General features: G+C 44.1%; 1 protein-coding gene across 1 annotated transcript in view; it reads right to left on the bottom strand.

The window, feature by feature from the left end:
• Positions 1-20656, bottom strand: part of LOC147187875 (mannosyl-oligosaccharide 1,2-alpha-mannosidase IA-like) — a 55085-nt gene extending 34429 nt beyond the window's left edge. Inside the window, exons 1-2 of the mRNA XM_086100252.1 lie at positions 19940-20656; positions 1650-1746 (exon numbers count right to left, since the gene is read on the bottom strand). Of these exons, the coding sequence (XP_085956378.1) occupies positions 1650-1746; positions 19940-20455 (613 nt within the window). The 5' untranslated portion in view covers positions 20456-20656. The remainder of the gene's footprint in view (positions 1-1649; positions 1747-19939) is intronic.
• Between the last annotated feature and the right edge of the window lie 3063 nt (positions 20657-23719).

The following is a 23719-nucleotide window of genomic DNA, read 5'->3' as shown; positions in this document are numbered from 1 at the left end:
TTGTAGGTGAAGCTGGAATGTATTACAAAGGGGAATAAATCATGTTACCACAATTTTGCAACATCTCTATTTAAAGGATGCTCTTGAATTGCACCTTGAGGCTCAAAACCGCCACCCCCCCTTTTGAAGAATCTTACTTTTTAATTATTTTTCTTCCTCACCACAGATGAATTTGCATGTTTGCGTTGCACATTTTCGTCAACGCAGCTAAAACGCGCCACATTTGCCTTACTCCATGTTTTGACCTTGCAGCCTCGCAGCTCTGCAGTTAAGGCGGATGAGAAATGAATCCGATTCGTCGACACGAGGTTGCTGTTTTGTTTCACAGCGGCAGCGACTCCACCCCAAAGACCTTTGGTGGGAAAAAATTTACAAAAAACATAGCCGCTGTGACATGATCACCATGGCGGGAGAAAGAAGGGTGGGTCAAAAAATAAATACATAAAATGCCTCTGGGTGTATGACGAATCGAAGGAAGGATTCCCATCATTCTCCTGCACGTCCTTTAGGCGTCAACAAACAACAGGACAATGCATGGCTTGGATTTGTTCTGAAAAAATAAAAAATAAAATAAAGAGCCGGGAGATGTTTGATAGATGATGCGGTTGCACTTTGTTTACCAACAACAACATTGTTTTTTTTTTGTCTTTTTGCATTTTTGTGCCACACATTTTTCCCAACATTTTTTTAAATAAGTTTTTAACTTCACCCCCACTCCCCAGTCCTCTGCATGTTGATTATTGCACTTGTCGGGATGGCAGGCACGTTACCGTACACCAGTTACACAGACAATAATCTATAGCAACATCTCCAGAGACAATTGTGCCTCATTCGTGGCGCGTTGAGTAAAGTGTATTTATAGAAGCCTGCTGACAAGCCACAAAATGCCGCGCACGCAACCGCGAGAGGAGTTTCAACACGGGATGAAAAGCGCAAGCCGATAACTGACGGCAAGGAGGGCGCATGAATCAAATGCTTTGAACAAACTCCACCCCTGCTATTAATATGATGTGTCAAACAATATTTGAGCAAGGGGACAACTTTGTGTGCCTCTCGTTTAGCCCCATCAATGCACTTGACATTCCTCTGTCGTTGGGAAACGGTAAATGAAAAGGCACAGACAAGAGCTGAGAGCCTATTCGATCGATCAACAGAACAACGAAAAGTCTTTTAGAAAAGCAACCGACAGAAGGATAGAAAAATAATAATAATAATAAAGCCCAGACAGGCCAACAGACTGACCAAAAGACTCGCAGACAGACTGACTGACTAGACCAACAGTCCAGTAACTCGACAGACCGAATGAAAGAGCGACTGACGAACATTATTTTTTAGACAGACGACGTGACAGATGGACCGGCCGAGCGACAGACCGACTTAGTCTTTCCAGTTTTAGAGAGACTCAAAGACCTAAAGACTGACCGACACACACACACACACTGCTCATTTGCCAAGCATCGACACCTCGCACCCCCCCCCCCCCAATATGAATATATGATAAATCTGACATTTAACGGCGGCCATAGATGGATGGTTCCAAATGACAACCAATGAGAGCTAATCTAAAGGGCAAGGTGGCCGGTGCTAGTGACGGCAAAGCAATCCTGACTGTGTGTTTGTTGTGTGGGTGTGTGTGTGTGTGCACTGACCAAACAGGTTGCTGGAGTGGCCTTGCTTGGAGACGGGCCGGAGCTCATTGGAACCCCAGGCGTAGCGTCGGTAGCTGTCCCATGCGTGTTTCATCATCTGCCAGGAAAAGGGAGAGAAGGGGGGAGACACAGACGACGGGGGCATGAGTTGAAGATACTGTATGTGAAGATTGTTTTTGAGGGGGGGGGGGCATTTGACATCTGAGGATTTTGGAACAGAAAAAAAATCAGTATGTTACACACTAAATAATACAATTTAAAAAAAAAATCAGGATAAATGTAGAACAATCAAAGTGCTTAGAGTCTGTTAGGTTGCCAACTAGTGGCCTGGCATGCACATGACAGCTTTGCCATTGATGACAAAAACGATGCCGCTTTTGTTGAATTCAATATTTCCAATTTTACTCTTGCGTCGTGTAGAGATTTTTCCAGATGCTTATTTTTAATCTAATGTATACAACTCAGTGGAATCAGAGATTTCATCTGCTCTGGTGTTCATATGGTTGGGGATTCAATTTATTTTTGGGGGGGGGCGGGTGGGCTCAAAACATTGTCTCGGTTTTTGTACATTGACTATTTGTGTAAAGCAACAGATATTCTCTTTAAAATTTATTTTTTCTTAGCATTTGTGGTTGTCTGGAACACTGTTTACATAATTCTCCTATGGAAATGCATCGCTTTGGATTCGGTGTGAGTTTGACTTTCCAGAAGGGATGAATCCCGAAAATTGATAGAACTGCTCAAATCAAGGTGATTTATGTCTGTGGCAAAGCTAAAAAAAAAAAAAACGCACACAAAAAAAAATTGAAGCCATTCTCCTCAAAATGGCCAGTTCAAACATGAATTTTCATTGGTGGCAGAGTATTCAATTGAACTGCGCATAAAAGAAAAAAAAATCCTAGCAACCACCCAGCTCCATACGCAACGAGTCCCATCATTCCCCGCTAGGAATCATCTCTTTATTTGGTGGGACTCGAAAATTCTCGCGCACTCATCTCGGTTTGAACAGCATCCATGCGCTAAAACCCTTCAAGCCTCCTCCTTCGCAACCGACTCCGGTCGCAAACAACTTGTTTCAGTGGCTGTTAATGAACTGGCCAGGGCGAGACACCGGTCGGACCCGCGGGTCCTTCTATCGGTCAGACACCTGCTCAGTCAGTGAATCGGTTGGTGAATGAGTCAGCCAGGCAGTCAGACAGTTAGTCAATCAGGCGGCCAAGCGGCTTAGAAAATCTCATTTTCAGCTCGGCTAGCTCCTCACCTGTCACACGGTGGCTGCACAAGCCAAGATAAGGAGGCGCTCAGGAGAGCTTCGCCAACAATAATATCGCTAGATGACACGCTTACGGGGGCCCACACTTCAAAATTTCATAAAGCGACATAGTAAACCACAAGAAAGTGTTTGTCAACAGAACACTGCAAGTCAAGCGACGGGAATACGATCACCATTTGCGTAGCTTGTATTTGGTACGTGCGCATTTTGCATTGGTATGATGCAAAAATCGATTTGTATGCGATGACGCAAACGATTGATGGGATGATGCGGAGAAATATCCATTCTCAGCACTTGGATGAAGTGCTTTGAAGAGAACGGAAAGGGATGAAGCCAGGGTAATAAAGTGCTAAAATACATTGCTTGTATCGGCAGCCTTGGCGAGTACTCGTTATCTTGAAAAAAAGGCTGGTAACGCCCGATACCTGCTATCAGTTGTCGCCCATCCCTATTATGGATGACACTTTGCAGAGGGCCTACTGAACAACAATAATGGATTATAATGTCAAGATTAAAGGTTAATTTTTTTATTATATAAAACGGAGGCAAAATTAAACACTCAAATGGAGACAAAACATACAATATATGTACAAGTCCCACCACTGAAAGTTGGCTCGTTTCGTTTTTGAATGACATTAACGAATGCAAAATTGGTTGTTTCAAATAGAAAATTAACATGATGCTAAGGCATGTCTGCTGATTACCTCGCAGAATCATTAGTTTAAAAAAAAAAATCACATGAATCAACGCAATCCCATGGCTCATCAGTAAAGCACACGTTTGACGGAGAAGAAAAAAAAAAAAAAAGATTGGTCCCACTGGTGCAAAAATTCCTTGCAACATGCCGGCTGAATGGGCTCTGATTTCACACGCCAAGGAGAGGCGCTAACAGCTAACACCCATCTCCGTACGCTGCTTGTTATCTCGCTATATGCGGAGACATATTTACAATGAAGCCCCAATATATCGTAGCTGTGATTTGGTGTGTGTGCGTGTATTTGAAGATTTATATTTCCGGAATAATCAGAATTTTTGTTAGACGCCTATGGCACTCGGCATTGTATGTTAGCATTACGCTAGTAAATTTTTTTTTAACAAAATAATATGGTTTAAGTAAATAGTTTGACATTTAAATATTCCACGTTTCAGTTTGTTTTATGTGTCACTTTTACAGTGAACTAAGTGGAAGTAACAAATAAGCATCTCGAAGCAAGCACACTCGGCGTATAATTTGGAGAACTGTGCGAGCGAGTCTTGCTTCCTCAAAGATGTAAGCCCCCCCCACCCCCCAATGGGAAAATTTCATTTCTGTTGAGCCGTTAACATCGCATCGTAAAAGAGGGCCAAGGCATTTTCAAAACTCGACATTGGCCACTCGTTAAAAAAAAAAAAAAAAATCATAACAGATCCAGGTGCGGATTGGGCAAAAGTCTTGATTTGTGAAAAAGGATGAAATTGACCAAATGTGGACATATTGTGTCCAGCGGCGATGATGGCGCACGTTAAAACTGTCTTTATTTGATATGCATCGAATGGGGGCGAATGTCTCCCCCACACGTCAGCCAAGCAGCCAGAGATGGTGTCCTCCCATCTTAAGCCCGTTAATTAAAGCTAATTACAGCTCCTCGACACGAGAAGGAGGGTCGAGAGCGGCGAGCTCCCTCGGGATCGCTTCAGCCGCCACGTACGGAGCACGTCGGCACATTAGCCGAGGATATTCTGAAGGGTGGCAGCTTGAAGCCAAAATACAGCTGGCAGACACCTACACAGAAATTCCTCTGTTCAAAAGCGCAACAGAGAAAAGAAAGGGGAGGGGTGGGGGAGCTCCGCGCGGCCCAACTGATAAGCATCAAAATGTTGACTAGCTGGCTCGCTCACTTCCTGTTGCAGGGACAGTGATGTTAAAAAAAGAAAAAAATGAATTTAAAAAAATACAGGGAAGAGACAGAACCAACAACGGATGTCGTCGAGATCGTATTTTAAGGTCATTTTTGGCTCAGGCACCCGACCCACAATAACATTTTACGAGCCAAGTCAGCTGTGTGGCTTTCCCGTTATCCTGGTCAATAATTCAATACCAGAATTTGGACAATTTGGAGAAAAATGTCATCCAAAGTATGACTCAAAAAGTTTTAACCACTTGCAGTTTTCAAGGTGTGTCAGAGGAGCCATTTTAGCATTTTAATCACACTGCTCGCACCAGATCATACTGTTCTTGCCAAATCTTTTTCAACATTGCCTGTATACGTCCCAAAAGCTTCGTTAAGGCGACAATTTGACTCAGAAACAAAGTCAATTTACACTCATTCAGGTCATCTGTCTAGAAAAACCTAAGTTAGGTAAATCTAGCAAACCGTGACTCAAATATTTGAAAATGAATCGCAAGACTCAAATTGAAAGCTGTCGCAGCTAAACGCTCCTGCGTGTTAACGGGTTCACAGTCAGCGTGCCGACACGTTGGCGCTAATTGGATTACCGGCTCAGGATTCTCCAGGTTGACCACAGCGATTTGGACCCGCTGCTATTTCAGACAAGCTAATTGGCCACACTCTAAAAAAGTGCCAAGTTGCTCGGCACCAACGCCACACCGGGTTTAAGTACATTCAAGCCCGATCCGGCCCCAGAAAGGAACCTGACCTGGTGGCCAACACCGAGTGAGGTCCACTTCTGGTTCTCCCGGGAAAAGGCCAAGCTCGAGGTTGGCTCACAGTGATTTGGCACTGTTTGTGCAACACAAACAAGCGCACACGGCCACCGTGGCAGATCATTAACCCGCTGCGCAAAGGTTGAAGGTCGGCTGACCCTGTTTTTCGACTCTCGTTCCAATAATCTGGACGCTTGCTACTGAATCCTCGCTCACTTTGGCTCGAGGGAGAAAACATGCGACTAACGAGGCTTAATGTAGCATAACGCACCATTCCGCTAGGACTACCAATAAATACCCCAAACGATCCCCCCTGGCAGTACTAATACTTGACTGTCCATGTCAACTGGGATGAAACAAAATCATAATTGTCATTTTAAGTTAACTGTTCTTTTGATGGCGGCGCGGGCACCCGCGGCGGCTCCTCTCTCTCCTGAGGAAAGAAATGTCATCTGTGCTGTATGTTGCACGTGTAGCACATTTGAGAATAATGTTGACATGAACATAACTTGTTACACTTGTTGAATTAACAACAGCAAAAAAAAAAACGGAACAAATTTGGGTCTTATTCAAAACAATGCTGACAAAAAAGTATAGTTCAGTATTTCAAAATAAGTTCAGTATTTCAAAATAAGGGGTGACAGTAAATACAATTTTCTCTCGCACATGCGCTAACCAACAAGGAAGCTGTACGGATGCTAACTAGCAAAGTCATGAATTGCAAATTTACCAAAGAACCAATCGACCAACGAAAAAGTTTTGACTGATATAGTCGAACCCATTGAACAATTCTGGGTCAATTTATGACTTTCGGGGACAGCGGTTACTGCAGTGGACAGCTTATCAGGTTATCAGGGTGCATGACAGGGTTAATAAGAAACTAGCGCCAATGATGGCTGTCAAACCGTGATTTTTTTTTTTCCAAATTCAAATATAACATCATAGTGACTAAACTTTTTCGTGTACCGTGCAAGCCCATCACAGGCCGATGCATGCTGAGAACTTGGAAGCGTGCATTAAAAGATTCCCTTTGATCGAGCTGGTTAACAGAAAAATAATCCACCCCCCAAAAAAACTCCCTCTTGTTGCATCATTAAAGTCCACAGGATGCTTACAGTGTGAAGTCAGAAAAACTAGGAGACATATTGATGCTCCATTAAAAAAAAGACGATAAATGTCACATTCACGCGATTGATAAAATTCGATCGGCATTGCGTGTATGCTACCAGCACAAATGGACACTAATTCGTCGGGAAACACCCCCCTGTTCGCCATTTGAGGAACCTTCTTTTTTGAATCATTCAAGCACCTGTGCGCATTAGCCATCGTGGTGCCATATGCAAATCAGTCCCTTGCCGGTCTTTCCCCTGTATAATTACACTTTACAGAAGCGCAGATAGAAGGGTCACACAGGTGGTAGCACGCCCAAGTACTTGCCCAGTGTGCCGGGAGCACAATTTGCCCAAGTGACAAGCGCACTCGTACATGAGGCCAAGTTCAAGCGCAAGCAGCGCGGAAATAAAAGATCCAAAGGAAAAAAAAAAAAAAAGAATAAGAAAAATAATTCAAGATCCATTAGCGTCGCGACCACTGTGAAAGATTAATGGCTTGGCACAAACTCCGTCGAAGTAATATGACAACCACACAACTGTATTTATCGAACATTTTCAAAGTGAGCAGAAGAAAAAAAAAAATCAAAAGGAATCCAAGTACCGTATTTTCACGACCATTCGACGCACCGTATGGTTGGGCGCAGTCTCATTAATGGATGCTATTTCTGTATTTTACACATAGACAAAACGCACTGTATTATTGGGCGCAATAAACATACGCCAGCTTAAACATACGGCATGCATGCGCGCACGCTAAAAACACATTAGCTTGTAGCATACGGTAGCATGCCAAGACATACAGATACAAGCTAAAAACACGTTTTTAAAAAGGCAACGGAAAACTGAGTTCCGTTGTATTTTATTTTTCGATCAATCATCACCCAGAAATCCATCAAAGTCCTCATCCTCTGTATCAGAATTGAACAATTGTGCAAGTACCGGTAATCCATCAAAAACGCCGTGTTCCCTCTCGTTGTCAGTCACTCTCATTGCCATGTGGCTCCACAGAAATGATGCCGGCTTTGCCAAAAACTCGAACAACAGTGCAAGCAGACACGTTCGTCCAAGCAGCCACAATCCATTCGCAAATTGTGGCGTAACTCGCCCGGCGCTGCCTCTCACTCTTTGTAAAGTTGTGTTTGCCATCGATCATTCATTGTTCCCATGCCGTTCGCAACTTTACTTTGAACGCCCGGTTGATGCCGATGTCCAGCGGTTGGAGTTCTTTAGTCAACCCTCCGGGAATAACGGCAAGCTCAGAGTTCATTTGCTTGACTTGGTTTTTCACCGCTGCTGTGAGATGGGCACGCATGCCAAAAGCATAACCGATGGCTTGAAGTTTGAACTGAGCTTCGTAGGCGTGTCTCTCTGTAGAATTTATTTTCGGGGGTTCTGAGAAACCAAAACCGAAGTTGTTTTGCAACAATGCACATAGCCACACTCTATACAGGTGTTGGTACCTGCTTGTAGCGTCCCTTTAGCGTCCACTTACACGCCCACCCTTCACTCATTGGCAGACTTCTTCCCCGCATGCCTGTCACTCACGTCTGCCTTTTCGCTCTCTTTCTCTCCATATATGTATATATACACGCCCACCCTTCACTGATTGGCCGACTTCTTTGCCGCATGGCTGTCCACAGTCACTTCCGCCTTTTCTCTATATAAACAGCGTGTCGGCTGTCAGTCAGGTTTTGGAACTCAGCGCATAGACAAGACGCTCCGCATCATAAGGCGTCCTGTCCATTTTGGAGAAAATTTTAGACTTTTAATGGCGCCTTATAGTCGTGAAAATACGGTAACCTCACATTGCCTAATATGACCAATTGAAAAAAAATGGTTGGCATCGCCCGTTCCGTTCAGTCTCCTCTTTCACTCGACTTCACGGCGACTCGTCACTCTCGACGCCTCCTACGAGATACAATCTTGGTCGAGAGGATACTATTACGTCTTGCCCGAAGTCCGATTTTGCGATACCTTCTAGCGAGCCAAACATGCGGTGGCCGCGGCGGCGGGTGCAAAACCATTCAAATCCCAACCGTCTGATTGCGGTTTAATGATGCGGATAACGGCACCGACACGGGGCCGAGGCGATGCCTGCGCCGCGACGTTTACACGGTGATCGATATTCGCTGATGGCTGTCTGGGGGGGAAGACGAGGAAGAGAAGAAGAACAGCCGGCAGGATGAAATAAACCAGTGTTGAAAAGAAATAAATCTATACATCAGTGGGGGAAAAGAGAAAAACAAAACAACTTCTGGCAGTTACCGAGACATCGGCGGAGGCGCGATGATGACGCTACATAAGATGTTGCAATAAATGCTCAACACAGATGTCTGGGTGCCATCCAGAAGGGGGAGCCAGCGTGGCCATTTTTAGTGGTTTTTAATCCCATCTGGCTAACAAGTGCATCACGGCCACACAGGAATTGGATTAACGTCCATACGAGGGATGACCAACGTCTGTATTAGTGACTTCATATTCTAGTTCCTACTTCGTAAGCTTTCGTTGGCTAATAAAGTTAGCGCAGTGGTGGTTAAAGCGTGGCCCAACAAAGTTCTTTAATCCGACCAGCAAATTTAAAGATGATCGTGACGATGTACGATTAGATGTCAAATTTTACTCATTCAACGCCGGGCATTGCGAAAGCAGAGTTCCGCGTATTTTGCCGCATTCTGACTGATCTTTTGAGTCCCACAAACACTTATCAAAAAAGCAGAGACATTTTGAAAAGAAACATGTCAAGCAAAACCGTGACTTTTTCCAACGTGCCGGAGTTTGTCTCTGTCATAATCGACGTGAAGTGCTGAGATTCAGTGCCCGATCTTTATCTTCTACTCAAAATCTATGCAGAGCTCAAATCCAAAGATGCATGACCGCCATAATATGTGATTCATTAACAGCAGCTGACAAAACAGAATTTCATAAACAACCTGGGCAAAACCCTCTTCTACGCCGACCTATTAAAAAAAATGACTCGACAAATACTGTATGTACCACAATAGCAGGGAACAGTTGAATTCTCGTGGATTAATACAAACATCCATGGCAAGTGATTTTTTTTTTTTTAAAAGAGTGAGTGTCTGTAACCTTTGTTTGAACAAGCAAACCTCATACATTTGTGTGTGTATTGCTTTGCGTTACAGTATCAGATCACAGACACTCAAGTATTGATGTGAACTTTGTCCGACACGCAGGAGGCAGACCAATTGGATTTGACCTGGCCACTTGACAAAAGGCAAAGTAATGAAGACTCTGTAAAAGACGCATTGATTGCCCCCCCCCCCCCCCCCCCGACTCGCTGCCTGCATTACACCCACCATCCTTGGCTTGACCTCATCGCCCACTCGGATAACGAATGAACCAAAATACACGGAGCATCAGTCTTTACTTCAATGAATAGATGACAAGTCCAGGATGAGATGTGGCCGGAATATTTTGTGACACATTTGTATATTTAGTCATGATGCTTAAATTCAAATATTTGCTTCGAGGTTTTAGTCAATGCTAATTCCCCTGTTAGCCTGCGAGTGGTCTTTTGTATCAGATATTAGCATTAAGCTAGCAGACATTGTGGTCAAACTTTCAGATCCCCTCTTTACAGACTTGAAAAATTGTGCGATTTAATTTGGTGACAAACCACAAAATTGTGAGTGTTGACGCTTTGACATGGAAGACGAGTGACTGAAAAGTAGCAAATGGCTCGACAAGTGTGTCCTTCATCCCTGGAGAAGGACCGTCCCAAACCCTCAACGGTGTCCGCTCAGTGACAGCAGCTCGGATATCAGCTCCGGTTGACCCATTATTAACTCTGCCACTGTTTGCTGATCCAGTCACTTAAACACGAGATCAATACGATTACATCATCAGTCAGTCAAGGCTGTGAGCTTTGTCCCATTGTCAAAACACGCTGGAACATTTTTTTTAAACTTTCAATTTTACGCACCAGCACCTCGCTTTATCCAATGTCTATTATTTTATGGGGACTGAGAGTTAAAAGTGTGATAATAGAGTCATTATGCCACATCACCGGGTGGACGCAATTAGATTCGCTCCACTCCCGACTAATTAAGACACGCATTCAAAAAAGTAATGTTTCGCCAACTTTATGCCTAAACGTATGAGTCACTAAATATTGGAGCAGTCATTATTTCCACATTTGCATGCCGGTCGCATCTGTATAATTTGGCCATTCGTATTTCAATCGAATTTTCAGGGTGTATTAAGGTAATTTGCATGTTTTAAACATCGAGAATATGAATCCGAGTGAAGACTGTCTACAGTATGCATATACACGTATCTATGTACAGTGTATTTTCCGCACTATAAGGTGCACCTAAAAGCATTCCATTTTGACAGTGCACCCTATAATCCGATGCGCCTCTATATGAGGCTCCATATGAATAAAGTTGTATTGTATTCCTTTAGTGTAGCTCCATCTAGTGGATGCATAGCGCAACCGCAGCCACTATTGTAGCTTCTATTCTATGCCCCTGATGTACGAAAATGGTTTTAAAATAAGCCATTCATTCAAGGTGCAGAAAATACGATACCTGAACAGGGGTGTGTAGACTTTTTATGGCACTGTACATACACCCAATTCATGTTGATGTCGATAAGTGGACCAGCAGGATAGGACTGTGAATCATTCCTCAGCATCAATTATACACGCACAAATTCCGAACCGCCTCCATGTGGCTGCGTTTGACCGACTTCCCTCAATAATTTAGCTCGATGTACTTTTTCTACTTCTGTGGTAAGCGGGCATGCCACAACAATGTATCGAGAAAAGGAGGAGATAAAAGAAAACAACAACAACAAAACTGCGCATCTCAAAGGAGGAAGGAGAAGTCGAAGCAGGCAGATGACACATCGGGTCAAGTCTGGCTTTCCCATGGAGGCAGGCGGCACGGGAGGGGGCAAAAAAAAAAAGTCAACCCCTTGAATGCCGCGAGCGCTTTCATGTGGGGGTTTGTGCCGTCAGTGCCCCTTAACTGTCGGAATCTGACGCTAAAGAACACAGAAACGCCACTCAAGCGCCTAATTATCATCTTGGTGAAACAAACTATTCTGTAATGCAACTCCAACATGATCTTTGGCATTCATAGACCGCATGGAAACCTCTTCCCACCACAACACAGCCTGAGGGCTGCAAGCTAATAAAACAAGCTTATCTGACAGAAACACGATTGTTGTTGACAGATGTAAGGATTACGTCACTTCTATCAATTCACTTTGCATTCCATACAATAGGTTTTTAGGTACAATAGGAAATTAGGCCCTGACCTAATTTCAACAAGTTTTCGTTACCTGGCGGAAACATGATTCTTGTCGAGAAATGTGAAGGTGGGAAAATAGCCCGCGTGGTGTCGGCGGTTCCGACTGTTGTTCGAACTTTGCCGTTCAGGGGAGGCTCAGTCCGTTCGCGTTTCAGTCCAGTATCATTTGGAAAAATACAAAGAATACCGGTTTTTCCAGCGGTCTGTTACAACAGCCCAGACCGTCAGCACAGCCGGGGGGGGGGGGGGGGGGGGGGCGTTTTATTAGCTCAAGAAATACGATAGCATAAGAGCAGCTTTGAATATATTGAAACAAAAAAAAGGAATGTAAAGAATCACCGTGTTGTGTAATTACGGTTGAGATATTTAATATATATCAAAGGGATGGAAATTTTCAACGCCCCCCCCCCCCCCCCCCGGGTGCATTTTCGAATTGCTGATAACACGCAAAGTCTGACTGTGCTGCCGCTTTTCAAAGCTCTCCGTCACGCCCGCCGGCTAACTCGCATTGTTTGCTGATTGCGCAATTACATTTTCAACTTTAATAAATCACTGGGCTAATTACGGGGGTGGGGCGGACAAGAACTTTTGCGTTTTGCTCAGCCACCGCCACGGCTTAGCCAATAAAATATGCAAGAATAACTAGCAATGCAAGAAGAAGAAGAAAAAGAAAACGGAGCTCTCACATGCACGGCAGATTGAAAAATAAATTGCCTACGTGAGTGACAGCCGCTGACTCTCGCTATTAGACCGAATTGGATTTGGAGAAAGAAAATCAACCGGCCATGACCCCCGCTGTGATTGGGACAACACGGATATTGAATATCCCTTAGCGTCTCCGCGCATCGCCACCAGTATACATCAAATGTCGGCCTTGCCCCTTCAGAGGGCGACGCTGAAGGGCTCAACTAAAAAAAAAAAAAACAACTCGACTGCTCAAACTAAGTAAGTGTGTTGATGCCAAAATGCAAAAAAAGCTGACAGGGGCCTGCAAATGACTTGCCGACGTGTTGACTCGCAGTGAAAAGGCGCATCCGGAATTTGGAAGGCGGCCCACATAGTCTAACATGTTATATGAGGTTGTTGTGAATACGCACGGTGCGCCATACCGACTTCTGGCCCGCCCTGTATTGCAGATTTTTATTGCTGCTGTCGTACATTTTCCTCCAGTGAACAGACAGTTGCATGCTAGCCTTTGCTCCGACATATTAACGTCGGATCAAATCAATGTATTTAGTTTGCTCTGCTTCCGTGTGCGGCACGAGCAGATTTATCCCCTGTTCAACGGTACGCATAATCCAATCAATATCCTCTTGAATGCTAATGAGCTAGCCACGTTTGTTAGCCGTCACCGAGACGAGACGAATGGCACCTCCTCGCCCGGGCTAATCCGAGCGGCCGCGGCAAACGCACGAGGCTCGGTCATTAACGGTGACCGCGGCTCGTGGATTTTACATGCTTGCGTTCACACAGAGGCGCCCCTCCGCCCCCTCCCGCACACCCTCGGGGGGCAGAGGGGTTGTGCCGGCATATATCACCGTATTTTCCACGCTAAAAGGCGCATTGGATTATGAGGCGCACCTACAATGAATGGCCGATTTTGTAATTTTTTTCATCCATTGGGTGCGCCGCCTTAAAGGATGCAATCTACAATGCCTCCACTAGAGGGAGCTACGCTCAAGGAAACGCCAACAGAACGATCAGGCGTCAGTAAAACGTATTTAATAAAGGAGCGACACAGTTCACTTAACCAACAGCAAGTTCTAACATTGACTCGTGAACGAACTTTCTTGCCGCCGCTCTATTTCCGTCTTCAACTGCGTAACTGATCACCTTAAGTTTGAACTCTGCGTTGTTGAGCAAGGAGCCATTTTGGGGTGGAAATATTACCGTAATGACCATACACAAGGCACATCGGATTTTAAGGCGCGCTGTGAGTTTCGAAGAAAATGGAAGGCTTCTAGGTGCGCCTTTTAGTGCGGAAAATACGGGATTTATTTTGGGGTTACGTTCAAGTGAGTGGAGTCACTTGGCGCGAGCGGCGGATGTTATTTAAAACCATGAAGTCGCAACTTACTCACTCATTTAATGTTTGGCTGTAAAAACAAGGCGGCTTTAAATGTGGCAGCTTTCAGGGATGTGCGGAGGCATATTGATGTCTCTCTATTGACATTGCAATTAGCCGGTATTTTAAAACATAACAGACTATCAGCTCAATATCATCTGAATCCACAAAAGCCGTCGCCGATCTCACTGATCGCGTGTGGCTAATCCGACAATAAATCAGAGCACGTACTTTGTTTCGTGAGCGGATGAGGGGCCCGGCTGTTACATTTCGAATCAGCGCTCGGCTTTTGCACGGGAAAGGAAAAAAGACACGCTGACACGACGTCCTAATGTGCCATTTAAATTTAATAGCGCACTTTGAGCACTTAAAACATTACATCCGAAATGTTCCCGAACGGAATCACCTGCCACGCTCGTGGCATCAAAGCACCTCGAAGCTGAGCCCGAGGCAGGAGAGAGAGCAAGGAGCCGGAAACTATCAAATTTGGGGTACATTTATGAAAAGGTTTTTCCACATCTCGACGACGATATTCAACCAATGTGCTGGATTTCAATTTGCGCTCTCCGGAATGGCACTGTTACATAAACGACACAATTTGTAGCTATCCGTATTCAAAAAATGTCTTGGGAAACTGATGTAGTTATGCAAGTGTATTCAAGCATCTGCGTACACATTCACTTTGCGCACTTCTGTGAGTTTTGCCAGTCATGCTTGAAGCCTCGCCCTGGCTCTGACCTACAGCGCAAACATTAAATGCATATAATTCATCTCGCTCAGGGGGCTTTTCTAAATCAATGCTCAGTGAGCGAGCCGAGAGGAGCGGAACTATTTCGGTTGAGATGGCAGGCAGGAGCGGGGTTTTGCCGGGTACTCGCTGTAGGCCGGCGGATAAACTCGTCAAAGGTTACGACAACGCCAGAAAACGTCAGCGGGGAAGTTTCGATTTCCTCATGCGGCGTCTTCGGATGCCAGGGGGACAGCGCACAGAGTATACGCAATGAGAATATTTCCCAAAGCAAGACCTATTTAGACCACCCACCCAAAAGTCAAAAAGAAAAGAAAAACAACCCACTGGGCCTTCCATGACCCAACAGGGATGACTGTCACAGTCCACACTGATGTAACGCGATGTGGCATTTCTCCCAGGCTAGCCACATATTTAACAGCAATATTCATTACGTGGAGACTCTGAACAAAACAAACGCTGTTGCTAAATTTAAAGCTAATCCCAAACCCAGTTGCTCAGTTCAAATTTAAAAAAATAATAATAATAATAATTGATTTAAAGATTGATGAGAAGAACAGGATAAAGCACGAGTTGATTGGTAATGCCGAGAGAAAAAAAAAAAGAGTTCAGGGATAAAAATAGAAGCTTTCATCAAGAGGCGACTGTTCATGACTGTTTTTATGTTGCGCTGTGAAGTGGAGTTCGGTTAACAGAGGCTGTACGATAAGGTGAGGGACGATCGTAAGCTTTTGTTCTCAAAAAAAAGGAGGGGGGGGAAAGTCTGGAGCGGGGTTTATCCATCCATTTCCCAATCCGCTTTTATCCTCACAAGGGTCGCCGGGGGGGGGCTGGAGCCTATCCCAGCCATCTTCGGGCAGTGGGCAGGGGACACCCTGAACCGGTTCCCAGCCAATCGCAGGGCACAGAGAGACAAACAACCATCCCCGCTCACACTCAAACCTCAGGACAATTTAAGAGTGTTCAATCAGCCCGTCATGTTTTTGGAAGGTGGGAGGAAACCGGAATACCCAGAGAAAACCCACGCAGGCCAGGGGAGAACATGCAAACTCCACACAGGAAGGCCGGAGCGGGGATCGAACCCACGATCTCTGAGGGTGACGCGCTAACCACTGGACCACCATGGAGCAGAGCTCTATTCTATGAACATGTTACACGGACACACGCGATACAACTCGGTGGGCTACGATGTTCTTAAAGCCACTCCAAGACCCCAAACAGCTGCAAGTCACAGCTATTATAGCCATTAGACGATTAAACAGAACCTTTTCAGGGATCAGCTATAACTCTCGCTGGCACAAACACACACACACACACGTGGAGAACAAGCCAGGTCCAGGAGCCAGAGGTAATTAGTTCAATGGTCGATACAGAAATAGGGACTGAGAGGCAGCCAGGTTAGGCTGATCAAGAAATTCCATTTCGCGCCCTTAAGGGTGAGCCAAATGCCTGATGGCGTGGTGCGCATGCTAAAAGGGCCACACAGAAATACGCCAACTCAAACGCCGACGCTAATCCGACAGCTAATGCTAACCGTAATAGCAAACCCTATCCCCAAACCGTAACAATAATTTACTCCTCGCCGGAGGACTCATCCCAAATCTTAGCCCGAATCCTAAATTTAACGTTGAACCCTGAACCTCTCACACTTTAATCCTCTCCTAAACAACTCTCTCCCTGCAAAATGTAATCCATACCTACCGACCCGAACTACTAAACTTATCTTTAACCCCAACCCATCCCGCAAATTTAATGAACCCAATCCCTAAAATGTACTATTACCCCTGAAGAGAAACCTCACCTCACCCAAAAACTTCAGCTCTAAACCTCATCCCTTCATCCCCCAACCCCACACAGTCAGCCTTCCAGTTCACCGTTTTAATACGGTGCAAGAGCTGAACTGTAACTAGAGTTGAGGGCATGCGTTTATTTTCTTTTCCAGTTAGCCTGAAATCTAATCCACTCCAAGTGGTTCGGAAACCGATAAAAAGCCTCGTTTGCGGCGCCAAATAACACCATCTCTACGGCCACATCCGCCTTTATTATCCCTGTTTATCAGCTGCGAATTTTCTCGCCCCCCCCCCCCCCCCGCCATCGCTCTGGCCTCCGGAGGCTTCCTAGAGCGAGGGAAGGCGAGCGAGCGAGCGAGCGAGCGAGAGATCGCCGCTGACCTGGCGGCTTCTCCCCGAGTATTTCATTTGCAGGTGGCAAACACATTTGGCTGATTACATGAATGTGGTACCCCCCCCCCCAACCACACTTTCCCCCCTACCCCTTTACAAAACAAGATGTTTATCCTTCTCGAGGCACCACGCACACCGACACTGCGGGAAAGATAGCGGAAGGTTAAAGCAGGAAAACGTATCCGAAGCCCCGGTGTATTAACTCATCTTGTTTCTGGGACCTGAGGACGCGAATTGGGGGTGGGGGTGGTGGGGGGAACTGTTGCAGTGACATATTGTTTGGTAAACAGCATCGCCCGCGTCGACGCTGACAGATGACTGCAATAACGAGGAGCCTTTAGCTTTGTTTAGCAACAAACATATTAAGCTCAAACGAAGGACAGAATACCCTTGGGGGGGGGTCAAATGACATCAAAAGCTGTTGGGTCACAAAACTTCCAAGGTTTGGAACATCCCGACCGGTGGCAAAAATCACAAACTAATTTGATATTTTGGCGGCGATATTTTGTGAACAATAATGGGGACATTTTTTTCAATTTATTTATTTTTTGCCGTCAAATACTCCAAAAGATAGGCGGTAAAGGGGTGGGGGGGGGGGGCAACTACAAGTGTCTGAGAGAACACTGTGGCTCATCAAAGGGATGATAATGGTCGTCCAGCCGTTGTTGCCGTGTGTCATTATGTACAAATGAGCCAGCTGCCATTTTGATCTGGCAGTAGCCATATAAAGTCAATTAAAAAAATTTGTTTTTTTTTTAACAGCTTGTAAGAACAGCGTGTTAACTAGTTTCACAGATCAGTTGGTGGCTCGTGTAAATTGTATTCACTGGACATGTTTTTCCTGTGCCTGAGCAGCGGGTGTCTGACTTTTTAATTGATTTTTTTTTATAAAAAGGTGTAAAATCAATGGGTCTGACCCGAGCTTATTGATGTCGCCATTGGGCTGCCGGCGCCTTGTCAAGCGATCCCCCCCCCACCCCACCCACCACCCCGCAGTATTCAGCCTGGCCGGTCGGAAGAACTGAACGACCTTCCCACGGGCTTTTTTCCAACGGCGGCTTGCTCTTATGAACCGGGCTGAACCCGAACGTCAAGAGCAATATCGATACTAAAGCACTTACCCAGCTGGGGTAGCCTCAAAGAAAAGATCTTAGCATTGCTCAAGTCTCCAATCATAACCGCATTTCCTTGCTCTGATTTGCGATTCACTTTTCAGGAAGTGGAGAATTTAAGAAGAGGAAAAAAGCGAAATGTACTTTTCTCGCCTCAAACACTTTGCGGTTCTGAAATTTCAAGAGTTTCCTTTGAAATGATGTCATGCCATAGGACGCCAAATTAGACTGAAATTGTCACACCATAACATCGCCATATTCGAAAGACAACCTGTAGCTTTTTTGGAGGACAGCTGCACTCTTCATTTTCGCATCTCAAACAGATTTTGCTTCTGTCAGAAATATCTGACGTTTCCAACGACAAGTCATAATCGCATAGTACAGAGGAACGACGGCTTAGGAACGACCCTGTTTACAGTTCCAGTCCTGCACAAATGTTTCAGCGAAAATCCGCTTCTGGTTATGTGCATTTTTTTTCTTCTGCGAATTTTTGCAACTCTCCTTAGAGCTATGTCCAAAAACTTTTGTCCGTATAGTGTCCTATCACATATACAGTACGCAAAGTGCAGCCGGTGAAAAATTGACGCCCTAACCGAAAGCTATGTTGTTGTTGTCTTTACTTCATTAATATTTGATCGGTATCTAAAAAATAGCCCCGACAGCCAGACCATTTAAGTTACTCTTTACGACAACAACAGGAGCCGCCTCACGAGCGGAGTAGCAGCTGCCGCTTTAAGAGTCATGTCGTCGCTAGATGGATGAGCGCTATAACGCTGACAAAATAAATACATAAATAAGTGTGACGCTGCTTCATTTGCATATCAAAAGGTCGATGAGAACATGGAACACCATTTATTGTGACGTACGCAAGCCCTACACAAGTCAGTGCCCTGGCTGCACTTGACAAGGCAACAATAGCCGCTTAAAGTGACGAGAATATATCCCACCGGGTCGTCATCAGTGTTTATCCACAATGCGACAACGAGGCGTTCTAACGCGGCCACGCCAACAGGAGCTGCCGGTCAAGACGGGGGTTTTTTTTGTATACCATCTTGCTTTTCCACTTTGTCTCCCTGACATATGTGCATTCACAACCAACAATGAGGCACTCTAAAGCAGGGAAGATTCATTTCTGCGGTGTAGGCACAGTTGGCTAGCTAACCGAATGTCAAAATGTATCTCGGAATTCACTTTAATATGTCTTTATTGCTTTTTTTTTTTGTGTCCGTTTAGTGTTAAAGTTATCAAGGTATTAGGAGATTATGGCGAGTCCATTCAGTGAATAGTGTAAACCTTATGTACTTCCGATGAGACACGACACACAGGTAATGTGGAGAGGCATCGGATCCTTCTCTCTCTCTCTCACACACACACACACACACACACACACACACACACACACACACACACACACACACACACTTAACCCAACCCGCGGGACATCTTGCGAAAGGGGCAATGCAGAACTACGTGAACATGGCATGGTCTAAAACGATTATTGATTAATGGGATGAATGTGTGTACCGGTCAAAACTGCAAAGTTCTTGGCGCTTTTAGGATGCAAGCAATCACTGTGTAATCCCGTCAAAGATGCCCCAGCGACAAGTTTGACACGCTCCGGACCCTTCATCCATGCAGCGGTTCACGCACGTCGAGGCAGCGGACGTGACTCTGCACAACTGGCGGTCCGATTCTGTTCGTAAAATGTCGATTGTGAATACAGTATAATGTTCAAGCCGGAACAAATGGGTGATGTTTGGAAAGAGAGTGCAACGTACAGGGGTAGTCGGTCCTTAACAGGAATAAAGGTAAATCATTGCGTATTGACATTTAAGACATTTTTGCATGGAGTTCGCCGCGATGTTCCGGTCGCTTACCTCTTTGATTTTCGCCCGACGCTCTCTTGTCGTGGGGTCCAGGGGTTCGTGTCCAGTAGCCCCCGGGGGTCTCTGGTACTCGACGTAAGGTAAATCATTGAAACCCTTCCCACCTTGACCCAAACTCTCCTTGGCCACTTTTTCCTTCTCGTTCAAAATGTCCTGCTTGATCTCATCGGGACGCTTTTGTAGAGTATCCTTGGCCTCCAGCAAGGCTTTTTCGTGGTCCTTCTTAATTTTGGCCAGGACCTTCTCGTCGCTTCCAGCCGAGCCTAACTCACCTCCGCCACCGTCCAGTCCGGTGCGGGTGTTCGTCTCCACGGCAGAGGAATGGAAGAAAACTCCGCTAAGTAGCTTGGACGAGTCGGGCAGGAAGAAAATTGCACCGAAACAGAACGTAATGAAGGCGCTGAACACCAAAAGTAGGACAAATTTCTCCGTCAACCTGAACGAGGTCGGGTTGGAAGACTTCCTATTCGGGGTGGCCGTGAAAGGCAGAAGAGTTGAAACAGGCATGTTGCTCCGCTTCCTTCTGTCAAACAACGACCAAATTGGCTTTCCCCCGTTGTTAAAATACGCTCTCGGCGGAGTTTTATAATACGCTCACAAGTCCACCTCCAAAGTCAACGAGCAGCGAGACGACGCTAGAGAAAGCGCCGATATGCAGCTGTCCATCGCTGGGGAACGCGTAAGCAGCAGTGGCAGAAGACTCTCAGCTCAAAGCGAGAAGCACTGACACAGGAAAAGGCGGGCCCGCGTTGATTGCCAGCTGCCGCGAGCCAATCACCCTTGGACCCGCGATAGGTGGGAAGATCAAGAAGGCGGGGCTTAACCGGCTGCGCATGACGTCGGTGATAGTTACATTATTACATTAATAAAAATATTAACTTGAAATAATCACAAACACCTTAAAAACAACAAAAGTCTTCAAAACTGGACCGAGGTCTACTCAAACGAAGACCTAAATACAGCGTTTGAAGTATTTCAGTCTACCATAATCTCCTTATATGATAAACATTTTCCATTAACTAAAGTCTCCAAAAAGTATATAGACCCAAGTAAGCCATGGATAACGAAAGGCATAGAAAACGCATGTAAAAAGAAAAACAATTTATATAAATTGTTTTTAAAATTGAGAACTGAAGAAGCAGAAAAAAAATATAAGACCTATAAAAATAAACTAGTAAATATTATAAGAACCAGTAAAAGAGATCATTATCATGCACTATTAGAGCAGAATAAAAGTAACACACAAGCAATATGGAAAATACTTAACCAAGTAATCAGAAATAGTCCTAAAAATATGGATTATCCAGAGTATTTTATCAAAGGCAAAAATACTATTTTGGAAAAAACTGCAGAAATAGCAACTGAATTTAATGAGTATTTTGTCAACATCGGCAGTAACCTAGCAAAACAAATTCCTGATCCAACAAACTTGTTTGAAATAGATAGATACGTAGAAAAAAACTCCTCCACGATGTTCCTTACTGCTGTAAAACAAGAAGTATCAAATATTATAAAAACTTTTAAAAATAAAAAGTCAACTGATTGCTTTAATATTGATATGACAATAATAAAGCAGATTATAGAATATGTAGTGCGACCTTTCACGCACATATGCAACCTGTCATTCAAAGCTGGTATCTTTCCATCAAAAATGAAAATTGCTAAAGTTATTCCAATCTATAAAAGTGGAGAAAGACATCGGTTTACAAATTATAGACCAATATAACTACTACCACAATTTTCAAAAATATTAGAAAAACTATTTTCTCGCAGACTTCGATAGCTTTATACAAAAGCATGCGCTGTTAAGTGAGAATCAATATGGCTTCAGGGAAAAACGGACCACCTCAATGGCAGTTATGGAGTTTGTGGAAGCAATAGCCACTAATATAGACAACAAAGAATTTACTGTTGGGGTTTTCCTAGACCTAAAAAAAGCTTTTGACACAATAGATCACAGTATATTATTGAAAAAAATAGAAAGATATGGCATTAGAGGTGTAGCTTATAAATGGATAAAAAGTTATTTAGAAAACAGATCAGTACGTGCAGCTCAACAATAAAAAAACGAATCAACTGAAAATCACTAATGGAGTTCCTCAGGGGTCAGTGCTTGGTCCAAAACTATTCATCTTATATATAAATGGTATCTGCAAGGTCTCAAAACAATTTAAATGTGTCCTATTTGCTGATGATACAACTTTCTACTGTTCTGGAATAAATCTGAAACAGCTCCTGACAACCGTAGAAAACGAATTAAACAAATTAAAAAACTAGTTCGACAGAAATAAATTGCCACTTAACCTGAAAAAATCGAAGTTAATTGTTTTTGGCACAAGACCAATCAAACACCAAGCTAAAATTATGGTAAACTCAATTCAGATAGAAAGAGCGTATGAAACCAAGTTTCTCGGATTAGTAATAGACTCAAAACTACAATGTGTTGGAAGCCACATATCGATAACGTAAAAAGAAAAATAGCCAAAACCGTAGGGGTCCTCTACAAAACCAAGGAAGTGCTAAATAAGAGATCTTTGTACACATTATACACTTCATTATTATTACCATATATGACCTACTGTGTGGAAATATGGGGAAATGCCTGCAAAACAAACACAGTCCCTATTCTAAAACTACAAAAAAGCAATTCGAACTATTAATAGATCAAAATATACGGAACCCACAAATCTACTATTTATCAAATTAAATACGATGAAATTTTATGACCTGGTTGACTTTAAAATCGCCCAATTAATGTACAAAGCACACAATAACCTGCTCTGCCAAAACATTCAGAAGTTTTTCGAAATTCGAGAAAGCAGCTATGATTTAAGAGGTACCAACTTATTCAAAAAACTCAAAACAAGAACAAACATCAAGCAAAGAAGTGTATCTATCAAAGGTGTTAATCTGTGGAATGATTTCAAAACGGACCTGAAAATGAGTAAATCGCTTGCTGAGTTCAAAAACAAATTCAAAAAAATCATCAATCAGAGTTAAAATGATAAATTCTAAACATTAAATATAATGATAAATCAGAACTAAGTTGATAAATAGAGAAAGGTATTGAAATATCCATTATGAATACAAGAGAAAATTGACACAAGAGTGCCAGGGTGTGGATGTATATAATCCCGATACAAACCAAAAGTTGTAAAAATAGCACGGTTAAGGGTAAAGTATGAGCCTTAATGGAGACTTCTTTCTTCTTACTTTTTTTCTTTTCTGATTGATAGAAAAATGATTTATTAGATATAAACACATAACGGGGTAGGACTAGATACGTTTTTTACTTCTTCCTACTCCCTTGAACATAATAACTGTGTTGAATGAAGACTGATTTCTTTCTGGCGGCCCGGTAGTCCAGTGGTTAGCATGTCGGCTTCACAGTGCAGAGGTACCGGGTTCGATTCCTGCTCCGGCCTTCCTGTGTGGAGTTTGCATGTTCTCCCCGGGCCTGCGTGGGTTTTCTCCGGGTACTCCGGTTTCCTCCCACATTCCAAAAACATGCGTGGCAGGCTGATTGAACACTCTAAATTGTCCCTAGGTGTGAGTGTGAGCGTGGATGGTTGTTCGTCTCTGTGTGCCCTGTGATTGGATGGCAACCGATTCAGGGTGTCCCCTGCCTACTGCCCGGAGACAGCTGGGATAGGCTCCAGCAACCCCCGCGACCCTAGTGAGGATCAAGCGGTTCGGAAGATGAATGAATGAATGATTTCTTTCTTTTTACGATTTTATCTACCTTATTTTCTGTCAAATTATTACTGTATA

This window comes from Hippocampus guttulatus, chromosome 20, assembly GCF_054856545.1.
Source record: "Hippocampus guttulatus isolate MCC_2025c chromosome 20, RoL_Hgut_1.0, whole genome shotgun sequence".
In the NCBI taxonomy this organism is placed as follows: Eukaryota; Metazoa; Chordata; class Actinopteri; order Syngnathiformes; family Syngnathidae; genus Hippocampus; species Hippocampus guttulatus.
Note: the sequence above shows the minus strand (reverse complement) of the source record. Positions and strands in the feature narration are given on the sequence as shown.